Source organism: Cherax quadricarinatus, chromosome 79, assembly GCF_038502225.1.
Source record: "Cherax quadricarinatus isolate ZL_2023a chromosome 79, ASM3850222v1, whole genome shotgun sequence".
NCBI classification, from domain to species: domain Eukaryota; kingdom Metazoa; phylum Arthropoda; class Malacostraca; order Decapoda; family Parastacidae; genus Cherax; species Cherax quadricarinatus.
Window position 1 is genome coordinate 9,883,187 of NC_091370.1, and position 17,756 is coordinate 9,900,942.

The 17,756-nt window shown below is 36.9% G+C and overlaps 1 protein-coding gene across 3 annotated transcripts in view; it reads right to left on the reverse strand.

Moving 5' to 3' along the window:
* The window catches only part of Creld (Cysteine rich with EGF like domains), a 57,336-nt gene that overhangs the window by 5,868 nt on the left and 33,712 nt on the right, over positions 1 to 17,756 (reverse strand). For 2 of the 3 annotated variants that reach the window (XM_070101914.1, XM_070101916.1), the window contains one exon: positions 8,402 to 16,598. The exons of the other annotated variant lie outside the window; for it this stretch is intronic. In XM_070101914.1, coding sequence (XP_069958015.1) covers positions 16,363 to 16,598 — 236 coding nt within the window. In that variant the 3' untranslated portion in view covers positions 8,402 to 16,362. Of the gene's footprint in view, positions 1 to 8,401; positions 16,599 to 17,756 lie in introns of those variants that run through there. 3 annotated transcript variants of the gene reach the window in all.

The window sequence follows — 17,756 nt, forward strand, 5'->3', positions numbered from 1 at the left end:
AAGAACTAGTCGTTGGGTTGTCACTAAACACCTGTGACCCCCCCCCCCCCCATCAGCAACGGCTACAATTTCTACAAGATGGTGTCAACCTCAACCAGACAACCCAGTATCACTGTATATATTAGCGTTAAATTCAAATGTCATTTTTCCATTTCATTTTTCATTTTTCTTTAAAGTAGGATACACATTCATGTTTCAATGTTTTATCTTTGCATTACTAAATAATAAAGTTTTTTTTTTTTTTCAACAAGTCGGCCGTCTCTCACCGAGGCAGGGTGACCCAAAAAAGAAAGAAAATCCCCAAAAAGAAAATACTTTCATCATCATTCAACACTTTCACCACACTCACACATTATCACTGTTTTTGCAGAGGTGCTCAGAATACAACAGTTTAGAAGCATATACTTATAAAGATACATAACATATCCCTCCAAACTGCCAATATCCCAAACCCCTCCTTTAAAGTGCAGGCATTGTACTTTCCATTTCCAGGACTCAAGTCCGACTATATGAAAATAACCGGTTTCCCTGAATCCCTTCACTAAATATTACCCTGCTCACACTCCAACAGATAGTCAGGTCCCAAGTACCATTTGCCTCCATTCACTCCTATCTAACACGTTCACGCACACTTGCTGGAAGTCCAAGCCCCTTGCCCACAAAACCTCCTTTACCCCCTCTCTCCAACCCTTTCGAGGACGACCCCTACCCCGCCTTCCTTCCCCTAAAGATTTATATGCTTTCTATGTCATTCTACTTTGATCCATTCTCTCTAAATGACCAAACCACCTCAACAACCCCTCTTCTGCTCTCTGACTAATACTTTTATTAACTCCACACCTTTTCCTAATTTCCACACTCCGAATTTTCTGCACAATATTTACACCACACATTGCCCTTAAACAGGACATCTCCACTGCCTCCAACCGTCTCCTCGCTGCTGCATTTACCACCCAAGCTCCACACCCATATAAGAGTGTTGGTACTACTATACTTTCACACATTCCCTTCTTTGCCTCCATAGATAACGTTTTTTGACTCCACATATACCTCAACGCACCACTCACCTTTTTTCCCTCATCAATTCTATGATTAACCTCATCCTTCGTAAATCCATCCACCGACACGTCAACTCCCAAGTATCTGAAAACATTCACTTCTTCCATACTCCTCCTCCCCAATTTGATATCCAATTTTTCTTTATCTAAATCATTTGATACCCTCATCACCTTACTCTTTTCTATGTTCATTTTCAACTTTCTACCTTTACACACATTCCCAAACTCATCCACTAACCTTAGCAATTTTTCTTTAGAATCTCCCATAAGCACAGTATCATCAGCAAAAAGTAACTGTGTCAATTCCCATTTTGAATTTGATTCCCCAAAATTTAATCCCACCCCTCTCCCGAACACCCTAGCATTTACTTCCTTTACAACCCCATCTCTAAATATATTAAACAACCATGGTGACATTACACATCCCTGTCTAAGACCTACTTTTACTGGGAAGTATTCTCCCTCTCTTCTACACACCCTAACGTGAGCCTCACTATCCTCATAAAAACTCATTACAGCATTTAGTAACTTACCACCTATTCCATTTACTTGCAACATCTGCCACATTGCTCCCCTATCCACTCTATCATATGCCTTTTCTAAATCCATAAATGCAATAAAAACTTCCCTACCTTTATCTAAATACTGTTCACATATATGCTTCAATGTAAACACTTGATCTACACATCCCCTACCCACTCTGAAACCTCCTTGCTCATCCGCAATCCTACATTCTGTCTTACCTCTAATTCTTTCAATTATAACCCTACCATACACTTTTCCTGGTACACTCAGTAGACTTATTCCTCTATAGTTTTTACAGTCTCTTTTGTCCCGCTTCCCTTTATATAAAGGGACTATACATGCTCTCCGCCAATCCCTAGGTACCTTCCCCTCTTTCGTACATTTATTAAACAAAAGTACCAACCACTCCAACACTATATCCCCCCCTGCTTTTAACATTTCTGTCATGATCCCATCAGTTCCAGCTGCTTTACCCCCTTTCATTCTACGTAATGCCTCACATACCTCCCCCACACTTACATTCTGCTCTTCTTCACTCCTAAAAGATGGTATACCTCCCTGACCAGTGCATGAAATTACTGCCTCTGTTTCTTCCTTAACATTTAAAAGTTCCTCAAAATATTCTCGCCATCTACCTAATACCTCCATCTCCCCATCTACTAACTCCCCTACTCTGTTTTTAACTGACAAATCCATACTTTCCCTAGGCGTTCTTAACTTGTTTAACTCACTCCAAAATTTTTTCTTATTTTCATTAAAATTTCTTGACAGTGCCTCTCCCACTCTATCATCTGCTCTCCTTTTGCACTCTCTCACCACTCTCTTTACCTTTCTTTTACTCTCCATATACTCTGCTCTTCTTATAACACTTCTGCTTTGTAAAAACCTCTCATAAGCTACCTTTTTCTCTTTTATCACACCCTTTACTTCATCATTCCACCAATCACTCCTCTTTCCTCCTGCCCCCACCCTCCTATAACCACAAACTTCTGCCCCACATTCTAATACTGCGTTTTTAAAACTATTCCAACCCTCTTCAACCCCCCCACTACTCATCTTTGCACTAGCCCACCTTTCTGCCAATAGTCGCTTATATCTCACCCGAACTTCCTCCTCCCTTAGTTTATACACTTTCACCTCCCTCTTACTTGTTGTTGCCACCTTCCTCTTTTCCCATCTATCTTTGTGAATTATTTCTTTTTCTATTCATTAATTTTCCTGAGGAGGAGCCAGCCTTGGTAATACTGTCTGAAGTTGTTACAGGGCTGAGTAAGCCTTCATAGTATGTGAGCTGAGTGCACTACCAATTGAACTAACAAATGCACCTTGTTGAGTTGGAGGAAATTAGTCCATGGCTTACATGTAAATTTTTTTTTTTCAACAAACCAGCTGTATCCCACCGTGGCAGGGTGACCTATAAAGAAAAACAAAAAGTTTTTCTTTTTAAATTTAGTAATTTATACAGGAGAAGGGGTTACTTACCCCTTGCTCCCAGCATTTTAGTTGCCTCTTATGACACGCATGGCTTATGGATTATTATAATCATGGAGGAGCGCTAAACCCGTAGGGATTATGCAGCACCTGTGGATGACTCAATTCAGGGAACAAGAGCACAGATCCAATTCCCTAGATCAAGAGCCCCCCACCATGGCTTACAGAGGAAGAATTCTGTTCCATTTCCCCATGGAGATATGTAAATGTATGAACATCAAATTCATACACATACATAGTAGTAGGTAGTAGGTTGGTAGACAGCAACCACCCAGGGAAGTACTACCGTCCTGCCAGATGACTGTGAAACAAAAACCTGTAACTGTTTTGCATGATGGTAGGATTGCTGGTTTCTTTTTCTGTCTCATAAACACGCTAAGATAACAGGGATATCTTGCTACTCCTACTTACACTTTGGTCACACTTCACAGACACGCACATGCATATATATATATACATACATCTAGGTTTTTCTCCTTTTTCTAAATAGCTCTTGTTCTTTTTTATTTCTTCTATTGTCCATGGGGAAGTGGAAAAGAATCTTTCCTCCGTAAGCCATGCGTGTCGTATGAGGCGACTAAAATGCCGGGAGCAATGGGCTAGTAACCCCTTCTCCTGTATACAATTACTAAAAAAGAGAAGAAGAAAAACTTTATAAAACTGGGTTGCTTAAATGTGCGTGGATGTAGTGCGGATGACAAGAAACAGATGATTGCTGATGTTATGAATGAAAAGAAGTTGGATGTCCTGGCCCTAAGCGAAACAAAGCTGAAGGGGGTAGGAGAGTTTCAGTGGGGGGAAATAAATGGGATTAAATCTGGAGTATCTGAGAGAGTTAGAGCAAAGGAAGGGGTAGCAGTAATGTTAAATGATCAGTTATGGAAGGAGAAAAGAGAATATGAATGTGTAAATTCAAGAATTATGTGGATTAAAGTAAAGGTTGGATGCGAGAAGTGGGTCATAATAAGCGTGTATGCACCTGGAGAAGAGAGGAATGCAGAGGAGAGAGAGAGATTTTGGGAGATGTTAAGTGAATGTATAGGAGCCTTTGAACCAAGTGAGAGAGTAATTGTGGTAGGGGACTTGAATGCTAAAGTAGGAGAAACTTTTAGAGAGGGTGTGAAAGCCTAGAGAACAAATGGATTTGTCAGTTAAAAATAGGAGAGGAGAGTTATTAAATGGAGAGTTAGAGGTATTGGGAAGATGGAAGGAATATTTTGAGGAATTGTTAAATGTTGATGAAGATAGGGAAGCTGTGATTTCGTGTATAGGGCAAGGAGGAATAACATCTTGTAGGACCAGTTGTGAGTGTGGGGGAAGTTCGTGAGGCAGTAGGTAAAATGAATAAGGCAGCCGGGAATGTTTCACTACCATGAGGGTTTATCCAGTACTTAGAAATCACCTACTCACCCAAAACTAAACAGCTTTCAAATTCACCTCCATTACCACATACTGTGCTAAGGCTCAGTGTCTCTCGCCTAAATCTCAAAACTTCAAAAAATGATGCTCAAATTTCATTACATTACTCAATACTACATTGTAAAAAATCAATACCTGCACAAAATTGTTCTGACTTATACTCATTTGTAACAATCTCATACTGTAAACTACTTTCAACATGGCCCACTGTAATACAGTGGTACCTGGAGTTTTGGCCATAATTCGTTCGAGAAGGCTGTTCGAGTGGCGTTACTGAAAATACACTTAAATAAGCACTTACAAAAATACACTTACATAATTGATCGAGTTGCTAGCTGTTTGAAACTCGAGGTACCACTGTATGTATTCCCATATTGTAATTGAAGTCATTTTACTGTTGATATATACGTACAACCTGTGTACTACTTTCAACTTGTCGCATTGTAATTTTCCCGTATCGTAATTGAGTCAATTTACTGTTTTCTATATATAAAAACAGACGTACAACTTCAACAAACAATGATTTATTTTTCTAGTATTACGTAGTCTGTAACCCATTAAATTTAGTCTGCCTGTAATGCCTAGGCATGATAGTGGCGCTCTTTGCACTACAAATCATTATTGTAATTACACACTGTAAACTACTTATCTACAACATGTCAATCACATTATAAACTTGCAAAGAAATAAAAATTTGAATTTGAATTTGAACTTGATGAAGGCAAGACATACTAATAAAGGTTTCCCTTTGCTATATGTCCTTTTATCATTTCTTGGTTATGCTGTACTTCAATTAGTATATGCATGTGCACATACTGCATGTAGTACCTGATCATAGCCTCTCCTCACTTAACAACGGAGTTCTGTTCCTAAGATCAAATCATTAAACGAATTCATCGCTAAGTGAGGAGCATACTATAATGGTAGTGTGTGTGTGTCAACCATCTTTGATATTGTTTTAATGTCATCTTTGCACCATTTATAACATTTATGGTATATTTTTAAATGTTTATACAGCAGTGTATACTGTATATTGAAATGAAAAGAATAGAGGAAATCAGCTCTAATATACATTACAGTGGACCCTCGACCAACGATGGCATCGATTAACAATAAATCCGACTAGCAATAAATTTTAACACAAAAATTTTGCCTCGACTAGCGCTAAAAAACTCGACCAACACTATTCGTTCCGTCTGAGACGCGTCCACTTCTGGCCAGTGTTTACAAGCCAGCAAGCCACCGCGGTCACTTCCAAGCATACAATCGGAACATTTCATATTATCACAGCCTTTTTAGTGATTGCACCTGCAAAATAAGTCACCATGGGCCCCAAGAAAGCTTCTAGTGCCAACCCTACAGCAAAAAGGGTGAGAATTACTATGGATATGAAGAAAGAGATCATTGCTAAGTATGAAAGTGGAGTGCGTGTCTCCGAGCTGGCCAGGTTGTACACAAAACCCCAATCAACCATCGCTACTATTGTGGCCAAGACAACGGCAATCAAGGAAGCTGTTCTTGCCAAAGGTGCAACTATGTTTTCGAAACTGAGATCGCAAGTGATAGAAGATGTTAAGAGACTGTTATTGGTGTGGATAAATGAAAAACAGATAGCAGGAGATAGCATCTCTCAAGCAATCATATGTGAAAAGGCTAGGAAGTTGCATGAGGATTTAATTAGAAAAATGCCAGCAACTAGTGGTGATGTGAGTGAATTTAAGGCCAGCAAAGGTTGGTTTGAGAGATTTAAGAATTGTAGTGGCATACATAGTGTGATAAGGCATGGTGAGGCTGCCAGTTTGGACCAAAAAGCAGGAATTCAAGGAGTACATAGACAGTAAAGAATTGAAACCTGAACAAGTGTTTAATTGTGACACTGACAATGTTGTGAAACACTTTAGGAATGTCATAAAGGAACGGGAGGTACAGGCCTCTATGGACAGATATGTTGTGCAACAGAGGTCCAGTGACTCTCAAGCTGGTCCTAGTGGCATTAAAAGAAGAAGGGAAGTAACCCCGAAAAAGGACTTGCCACCTCAAGTCCCAATGGAAGGGGATTCCCCTTCTAAACACTAACACCATCAACACTCTCCCCTCCTCCCATCCCATCAAGCATCACCAGATCTTCAATAAAGGTAAGTGTCATGTAACTGTGCATGTCTTCTTCAGTTTGTGTGTATTAAAATTAATATTTCATGTGGTAAAATTTTTTTTTTCAATACTTTTGGGTGTCTTGCACGGATTAATTTGATTTTCATTATTTCTTATGGGGAACATTAACTCGACTAACGATAATTTCGATTAACGATGAGCTCTCAGGAACGGATTAATATCGCTGGTCGAGGGTCCACTGTATTTATGTATGAATACTGGTCAGAGAGTCCGTCGTAAGTCCGAAGAGTTGGTAAATGAGCACGTCGCTAAGTGAATAGAGGCGGTATTACTATAACCCATATTCAGCTCTAAACCCATAAGGGCCATATATAACACTGATGCATTTCCCTGAGAGAGAGCTAGACACAGCAGTTGTTACATGATGCAGAAAATATGTTATGATGGATACTGAATAAGGCTGGTGGAGCCCTTATCATCAGTAACTCACTCATGAAGGAATTATTAGCATAAAGAGATTCATGGGAAAAGTGCTTAATCTATTGGAATCATACAAAAGCTAGGATTAGATGGTAATCAGATTTGGTCCAAGGAAAGGGAAGTTAATTCTAATTCCATAGGTGAAGATCCTGTCAATGGTGACAAAATACTCCATTGCAGGGCTCAGAAAAGGAACTACATAACAAATGACAGATGCTTAGTTATAGTTTCAATCTTCAAGAAAGATAACACACAGATCCTAATCAACATGCTTATACAGCATCCTTAAAATGCATACCTTGCAAGTTGCTGGAAAAAGTTAAGCAGCCACTGCTAGGTGAACATGGACAGCAGTTTTTGGAGAACTGTCCACTCCACCCAGGAAATCAAATTCATGTCTTTTCAGTTGTGAACCAAATGCTCTACAACTTCTCTGGCTGTACTCAACTGGTGTGCATTATATTACATCTACAACTTGCAGATATAGCCGAGACTGAAATGGTATCATGGCCCAAAGATACAACTTATACAGGTGAATACGAGAAAGTGAGCAGGAGAGTAGTGGTAGTATTAGTAGTACACATTCTGGACTGACTGGAAGTAATAAGATCTTGATCAGCCATCAAAGTCATTCAACATGAGGACTTGCAGTGCCTGACTTTTTTTGAGTTATCCTAGGTTCTCTACACATATGCTGTGTATCATAATCTATGTAACTACATTTGCATATACCCGAATAAACTTACCTATTTACTTTTATATCAGTAGTAGCCCTTGCTAACAGCCACAGCTACCTGTTAACATTGCCTGCTAGGTCACAAACAAGCCCTTCAACCACTACAGGCTTGCTGCCATGAGGTTTAATAGTGTTATTATTTTTACTTAAAGACAGCCACACTAGCATTAGTCTTGCAAAAAAACTTTTTTTTAACATACTGGCCATCTCCAATCAAGCTAGGGTGACCTAAACAAGAGGAAACACATTCATTGTCATTCATTCAATTGCTGAAAGTGTGCTGACATCACAGCTCAGACTGCACTCCAAATTGCAACATCCCCACACCTCCTTCAGAGTGCAGGCACTGTACTACTTTCCAACTCCAGAAATCAAGTCAGGCTAACTAGTTTTCCTGAATACCTTCATGAATGAATCTTGCTTGCAATCCAACAGTATATTAAGTTGTAAAAAACACTTTTCTTCACTCATAGCTATCTAATGCACCAACATATGGCTGCTGGATGTCTAAGCCTTAGCACTCAAAACCTTCTTATGCTTATGAATTTGTATGCTCCAACAGGATAAGAAAATTCATATATTATACATATGAAGAACACCTTTATAAGGGAATAACATACAGGTAAATAATTCTAGTTATCAAAGGTTGTTGCAGTGTGATGTGATAATTTTACAAACTTTCATGCTTCTTGTGTAAGAAACTACGAATTACATCTTGTCATGTTAATGAAATGGTATAAAAATATTGGTGAAGTAGTTCAGTCGCATATACTGTACATGAAAATTACTGTATCTATAATAATAGCTATCAACACAAAACAATTAAAGATTTTTTTTTCCAAAATTAAGATTTTTTGAGTAATCAAGTCCTTCACTGATTCATCTGCCATGTTACCATAATTACACTATTGTATGCAAAGAACTGAATTTCACATCTTATACTATATTGGTGTAATAATTTATCGAGATCAGGAAAGGACTTTGTGGACACCTTGCATGTAATCAAATGGATACTAACACAAAGCTGAGAAATATTCCAATACAGTAAAACATATCCAGCAATGATGGGACTGAGATTGTGTGATAGATAGACAGCCAGCAAGCCAACCTGTAATAAATCAAAGACACTGAGCGAATCTTTAGGGAAGAGATTTGGCTAAGAGATGCAAATGAATCTAGCCAAATCTTGTCACAAACAGAAGATTTATTTTTGACTCAATGAAGCTCACTGCATGGGTGAAACGTCATCAATAAAGGTTATAAATTAATGCATTTGTCTCTTGACCATCTTGTTTGATGTCTTAGCAATATCTACCCAAAGCAAGCCGTCATTAAAAAACATACTGCTCGGTGAGTTTTACTGTTACATACATACCAAGGAACTCATTTAAAAAGGTGATAGTTAGGTGCTAACAAGAAGACCAGGTAACTTCCCTGTCACTCTCCTTAATAAATGTTGTCTTGTGTTCAAGGCTCAATAAAGCACGCTTTCTCGTGCATGTGCCGCTTACTGAAGTACATGAAGCGGTGAAAACCTGGTATATAATACCGACAGCTTGTGTCCTGGGACTGTGTTCACTCCATAATAATGAACAAGGTCCCAGGATCAAACCATTCCCATCATAAAATGTTCCAAGTATTTGCTCATGTGTCTTTAACTACAATATGCTGAAATATTATTAGTGTAGCCCCCATTGTCAGAAGAGTATAAAATTTTTACCTGGAGTTCTAAACAATAGAAGAATGGCAATACAGCATTTGTGTCCTACCCTCTCACAAACCAGTTAACCCATTTTGAATCAAAATTTATAAAGGACAAAGGGCTGCCTTAAGTTGTTGCTAGCTGGAAAACCTGAAAGGATACATTTTACTGTATTCTCCTACAAAAGCAGTGGTGGTGCCAAATGCTGACTATCAGAAGGCTCGGTGCAACCCACCAGTCATGACCTGCCACGGGTGCTACCTTACATTAGTGGTATACTGTACAATACCGACAAGTTGATGAATAAGACACGTGCAACATTCTGGCATATTTATTACAAAGATATTTTGCCAACCAGTGGCTCTTTCAATTCAGTACAGATATTACATACTAGAGACATGGAAGATGAGGTAATCAGTACCTCAGCCTTGATAAATGTTCCGTCAATTAGCCTTTATCAAGGCTGAAGGACTGATCACCTCATCTTTCAATGTCTCTTAGTCTGCAATCTCTTCATTAAATTGAAGAAGCCAGTTGCTGGCAAAATGTCTTCAAAATAAAGATACTTTTTAACACATTGGCCATTTCCCACAGAGGTATTGTGACCCAAAAAAGAGGAAACACTTTCATCATCACTCACTCCATCACTGTCTTGCTAGAGGCGTGCCAATACTACAGTTCAAAAAAGTAACATGGTTTAAAAAAATGACAAGTTGAAGAATTAGACACGTTTGCAACATTTTGGAAATGTTTCACCAGTAAGTGCTTCCTCAGCCTAGCACAGCAATGAATGGTGGAAGATGAATGATGAAGTGAACACATCAACTTAAGGCTGAGGGACTGATTACCACAAACTACTTATCTTCCACCATTCACCTCTGTACCAGACTGAGGAAGCCACTGGTTGTCAAAACATTTCCACAATAAAAGTTCCCAAAAGGTTGCAAACGTGTCATTCTTCACATAGATGCACACCCAAGTGTTGCACACAATCTTATTCATAAACAAGTGCTCCTGAACAATCTTAGTCAGTGCGAATATTGTAAATGCAACACAACATACTTTACAAATATATTCATGATTTCCATTTTCACAGCATGTTACCTAAAGTTCTGTATCTATATATACTACATTGTAAGAATAATGTAAATTCAATTGTGTAAAATAAAAATGCCTTTAATGTTTACCACAATTGTAAAAACAGCAGTATTAGCCATATACCCAATTTAATTACTATCAATACACCACATTTATACACGACACATTAATCACTGAAAAAAATATACCATATACATATATGCAGGGCTTCATACTCAAATTACTATTACAGAATATTATAATAGTTGTACAATGCCTGGGGAATGGAAAATAATCAGGTTTGATCCAAGGAAGAGGGCAGCTACAAATCCCTATGTAAATGTATTACAAATCTGTGCTTTCAGACCTCAATTCCTCAGATCAAGAGCCCTTCTTGTAAGTGGATTACAAGTTTGTGCTGTCTCTATATTTCTGTCTTTTTATGTAATGTAATGTAATGTAATGTAATGTATGTATGTATGTATGTATGTATGTGTCTGTCTGTTTTTCTCTCTACAATAAATAAAAACTTTCTTTTTAACTCTCAATGTAAATAAAGTGTACAATTTGTTTGTGACAAGTGAGGGACAAATTTCAGAGAAATCATTTGTCAAAGTGACCATTACAAATTTTTCATTATTTTAGTCTAATAAAACAAAAAAATACTATATATGATTAACTTTGAACCAAAGTTTCCACCTTTATTATCATGTCAATACTTTAATAATTTTAAAAAGTTACAAAAATAAACTGGCAAAACTATACAGTATATACATAACTGAATATGCAATAAAAATATAATTACGTAAATTGCAATAAATCTATGATATAGCAATATATAATTAAAATGTTAAAGGGATAATACATTTATAAATACACTTAAAAATATGAAGACATATGGTGAAAATCTCACATTTAAAACATGGGACCCATAGGGAACAAAAAGAATATTATCGGTGTCAATTGTTATTATGTATTATATTCATGAGGAATGGGCTAAACCAGTATGGGGTTATAAAGTTCTGGACACATCTTCTCCAAAATACATTACTGTGTACCTCAAACAGCATTTCTTACTACTACTCTCTAATCTATCTCTACCTCACCTATGCTATTTGTGCCTGGGGATCCACTACAACAAATCCTCTTAAGCCAATAACAACAACAAAATGCAGCGGTATGTATGATTACCCAGTCCAAGGCCAGATAACACACACTCCCATTCATTAGGAGTCTATACTTAATATACATAAAATTCACTCATATTACTGTACATACTAGTTATACAGGATAATCAGTTCTAATATTATTCCTGCCCTGAAACAATTTCTTGATAGTTGCAACAGAACTCACAGGCATAATACCAGACTCAAAAATCTCTATGGTATTTCCCAAATCTGACTCGACCTATGTAAAAACTCAGTATAAGAGGACATAAAACCTAGAAAAGTCTGTCCGTGAAGATTTATGAGCCTCTCTATCTGCCAGCCACTTCAAAGCTACTGCTAACCCGTAAACGGTCCAAGCGTATACAGTGGTCCCTCGTTTTTCGTAATTAATCCGTTCCTGGAGGAGCTACTATAAACGAAATTTACGATTTGCGAATCAATTTTCCCCATAAGAAATAATGTAAATACAATTAATCTGTTCTTGACACCCAGAAGTATTGAAACAAAAAATTTTTTTACATGAAATATACATATAGTACATAAACAATACAATGGGAAATGATGAATGAAACATTAACAGCATAACACTTACCTTTATTGGAGATTCTTCTTAGTGTATGGGAGACTGGAGGAGGAGAGAGATTGGATTGTTTACAGTTTGGAAGGGGAATCCCCTTCCAGCAACACCTCAGGTACCAATTGCTTCTCTGGGGTTGCTTCTCTTCTCTGTTTCTTAATGCCACTAGGACCACCTTGAGCGTCACTCTAGTCCTGTCTCGCAAAGTAACTGTGGAGAGAGCTCTGTTTCTGGCGTCTCTTTAACACTTCCTTAAAATGGCCCAAGACTTTGTCACTGTACATATTTCTCACCTTCTTTATCACAGGCTTGGCACTAGGAGCTTTCTTTGGAGCCATGGTAGCTTATTTAGTAATTGTAAGCACTAAAATGAGTGGAATATTATGAAATATTTCGTAGGAGCACTTGAGGGGACCTTCATTCACTGGTAAACAATGCCAGACTGGCTGAGTAGGGAGGCCGCCCCGCCTCACACCGTGCATACGCATCCCGGACGAACTACTATTCGTGAGTCAACCTATGAAAAGCAAGTCCGTGTTTATATGAAAATACCCCTATGATTGGCGAAATTTACGATTGCCGAGAACTACGAAAAGCGAGGGACCACTGTATATATGTTTTTTCAACATTTGATAGTAGTATGTAAAAAAGTAGTAGTTTTTTTTTTTACATTTGAAAATGTGTAAAAAACTTTGATCTACTTTTTTTTTTGTTATATTTGAAAATATGTAAAAAAACATAAATCTACTTTTGGAGCACTATGCATGTGAACGTAGATCTGCTTGGACAATTTAAGGGTTAAAAAAAACACTATTTTAATGTGATCCTAACAATTTATTATCTTGACAATTCCTGGAACCCAGAAGCTGTCTTTCATCCAATATTGTCCCTGCTCTTGTTCTATCATTCCTTCAATTTAGGTCCCTAGCTTCAACCTTAATTCATTTTTTATTGAATTACTGAATACCTCTAACATAATATAAACTATACATTCTTATTCTTGTGTATTAGTAATCATAATTTATTTTTAAGGCTGTCCAAAATATCTTGCATATAAGGGGCTTTCTATAAAGTAGGTTATATATGTTAATTACCCTCACTATATAACATACTGTATTCCACTTTATAGAAATAAAGTTTGTTGTTTGTGCCTATACATAATTCTCAGAAAGCCTTATATAGTTCTATGTAGTGCAATTTTGTGTAAATGCAATAGAATAACCATCCAAAAATATATAGCACATGGAAAGGCCTTCACAGTATGTGTTATTCAGTTTTAAAGAGAGCCTACTGTAACAACTAGTGGGCACAGGCACTCTTCATCTTATGTCACAGGACATTTCATCTCAGTTTTGTTTGGTCAATATTATTATATACAGTCAGCCCTATGAAGATTCTCTACAAAGAGAAATTTTTGTAAATGCAATTGAAAAAGTGAATAGAAAACTGAAGAATGTATGCTATGAAGGCCCTTTCTTCAACTAATCAACTTTTTGATACAGTGTACTTGGGGAAAAAAAAAATGCAGCATTCATGGCCTAGAGAGAAATGTAGTATGCGATCATTTACTGACAATGTTTTGCCCATACAGTCGGTTTTATCAAGTCACAAACAGATCTCCATGACTTGATAAAGCTCAATGTGTGGGCAAAACGTAGAGTAAAATACGTACGTACTATTGTGTTTTACAACACTTACGATTTTTTTCCCGTTGCGCCGGTATTTTATACAATTTTCCTCAAATCATTGCTTAAACAACTCAGAGAAGCATGTAAAAAAAAAAAAAAACAGTAAAATATATGCCATTTAATATACAGTAACCCCTTGACATAATGGACTAAATTTTAAAATTATGGGCAAAATCCACCAAGTAAATTGTACTTTTAGCTCCTTTATTTTTAATATTTATTGCTGTAAACTGGGTGTACAGTACTATATTAGGTATACAATGGAGTACTTCAGTGCATTTTTTTGTTATTTTTAACATTATTCTGATTTAAAGGACACTCGGACAATTCCTGATTAGTCCGTTATATCAAGGGTGAAACGAAAAGCTTGTTTTTCTTTTAAAGTCACCCTACCTCAGTGGGATATGGCCTGTGCATTAAAAAAAAGGGTTTACTGTACAGTAAACCCTTGACTTAGTGGACTAATAGATGGCAATGGGTGATTGGTAATGTGAATTATGGTGGAGAGATACTAGAGTACTTTGCCATGATTGTAACAATGTAAAATTCTGTATCAAACAGATTTTTGTCCACTTTCTTTAAATCAATTGCTGCAACAGATTTTATTTCTAAAGTCTAATAAATTGAGGGTTTGTTACCATTCATGACAGGCTACTTAGATGAACTGATTTTTTTTTCCCAGAAACCAACAAAATACGTATTTGGCTTCTCATATACATGTATGAGGAATGAAATTTTGATTAAGACCTAAAATAAATGAAAAGAAAAAACAAGTGTCACTTAGTTCAAGGTTTTCACAACAGTAAGAATGGATCAAGAAAATTTTTGTTTACGGTGGCACTGATGCCTAGAAATAATAAAAAATTGCTCAACTAGAGCAGACCAAGGGATGGCTATATCCATCCTGAACTTAGGATCAACACTCAAGTGTCTACCATACTTAGCAAAAACATTTAAAGAGGTTCAATAACCACTAAATTATTATTTTATTCATGGGGAAGTGCCACACTTGTGGTGGTCATACAGTGCTTGGGAAATGGGAGGTAATCAAGTTTGATTCAAGCATAGGGGTAGCTCCAATTTCTTAGATTAAGAGCCTTTCTTCAGCACTGAGTCACACTGCTTCAAAGGATTCCCCATGAAAAAATATTTTGACTTATATATTACACCCTGCCTTGGTGGGAGACAGCCAGCATGATAAATTTTTTTTTACACTACCTGATGACTCCCGGGCAAGAGGGATACACACATCAAGAAAGTGTGTTTTGTTAGCAGAACTTAAATGCCCAACATATTAAATAATCAACTATGACTAGATATATCATATTCAGTCCTTAAAGAAAATTTTTAATAAAAGCAGAGAAATAATACATATCATAATTTCAAAAAGAGTGCTTAACCCATACGGCCCATGTAGCATTAGGAAAAATAAATGCTTGGTTGGCTCTGTAACCAAAGACAAATGATCTCACAGGAGTTGTAATAATACCGCTGTCGTTGGTCAGTAGGTGCTCTGGTTTTTCGTGGTATGGCAATCAAGAGACACATACATGCACCCAGGTAATGACTAAAGTAAACTATTAATATACCACACTGGTTTCAACATGCTATATGGTGACCCAAGAACCAGACCAGGTTACAATACCACAAACTCATCACAAGTTAATGTCTGCTAATAAAAGTATTTACTTTATAATGAAATTACGACATTCACTTAAATTTGCACCCAATCTTGAATAATATGGCTGAAAGACCGACCTCAAGACAGAATCCCTGTACGTTAATGTTAACTGGGATGTCTGAATAGTGACGGAAGTGAAGCCATTTGTTTAATTAAAATTGTGATCTTTGTATCAATATCAGCATAGCAGAGAAGAAATAAATGGCAGAAGAAATCTCACTGAAGTTATCTTTTAACTTCTGCTACCACCACAAGTTATTCACAGAAATATACTGTATACATTATATAAATATATATATACAGTGTAGATTTTATAGTCTATTTCAATAGACCCCTACAACTAAAATATTGCCCCAAAATAATATTGTGTTTAAATCTACTGTATAATACATAGATTTAGGAATCAATTTTTTTTCCTAATATAGTATTAATAAGTTTAAAATTGCACAGACTGCAAATGTGCCACCCATATATACCAATTTTGTATCCCCAGTTTATTCCAAATATGGTACTTTATGTAACACCATTACTTGTACTTAATATATATATGCCTGTCTTGCAATTATATGTGTAATTTTCATTGAAAGTCATGTTATATCTGATTTTCCAGTTTGAAAACTTGTACACAATGCTCATAACTCTGTATTCTAATCCGTCATGTCTGGAGAAAACATAGAAGGTGGAAGCTGAGGCGTGACTGGCGGTGCAGCCGTGTCCTTTAGGTAGTATTCTGAGAAGCTGATGTAAACAGCCACGCTTAGCCCAACAATGGCAGCAATAATTGTGTTCTTCTGGAGGATGATGCATGTGGCTAGTGTTAGACCAGCGTATGTGACGTAACGTGCGAACATCATGTGTTTGTCTCGATCCTGCGCACTATTGTCTGTAACACATGGTCGCCATCAAAAGAGAGAGAATTAGAAGAGAGTAGCCTATTCTGAAGTGCTTTATGTAATAAACAATTATTCTTGACTAAAGTGAGAATGAATGTACCATTAAACGAGTCCTCACTTGCACAAGCACACTACTGTAACTTGTTGATAAATGGTATACAGTACTGATAAGATGAAGAATTAGACACGTGTAACATCTGGGTATCTTTATTTGTAGACGTTTTGCCATCCAGTTTCTTTATCAGTACAATACAAGGACATAATGTGAAGAATTATATGCAAAAATGAGGTAATCAGTCCCTCAGCCTTGGCTGGGGAACTGATTACCTCATCTTCTGTATATAATTCTTCACATTATGTCCTTGTATTATATTGATAAAGCCACTGGTTGGCAAAACGTCTACAAATAAAGATACCCAGATGTTACAAATGTGTGTAATTCTTCACACAATTGTAACTTAGAACTGCTACATCATAACATCATTTTATCACATGTTACCTAAGGAAAATTATTTAAATGTTAAATTTCAAAATGGTTCATGATTGCAACTTATATCTTTAAGATAATGTTCACTTATCTGGGACTAATTTTTAAAAATTTTCAGTCAAAACTGTGCATCTAACATAAGATTTTAACAATTCTATGCTTGTTTTAATGACAACCTCAGGAGTTATGAAGTTAGATGTTATAAACAGAGGTTGTTAAACTGCTTGTAAAAATATATATATATATACAGTGGACCCCCGCTTAACGATCACCTCCAAATGCGACCAATTATGTAAGTGTATTTATGTAAGTGCGTTTGTACGTGTATGTTTGGGGGTCTGAAATGGACTAATCTACTTCACAATATTCCTTATGGGAAAAAATTCGGTCAGTGCTGGCACCAGAACATACTACTGGAATGAAAAAAGTTCGTTAACCGGGGGTCTACTGTATATATAAAATGGTCTGATTTAGTATTCAAACAATTAGTGGAAAAGAAACACACTAAAAGCTTTTAGGATACTGTCTTTAAATGATATACACAAATATCCCACACAGGAGAAAGAAACCCATGATGACATTTCGGTCTGACTACCCACTACAACTACAACTTCCACTACTATCTCCACTTCCTTCTTTTATTTTTCTATCTCTCTCTCTC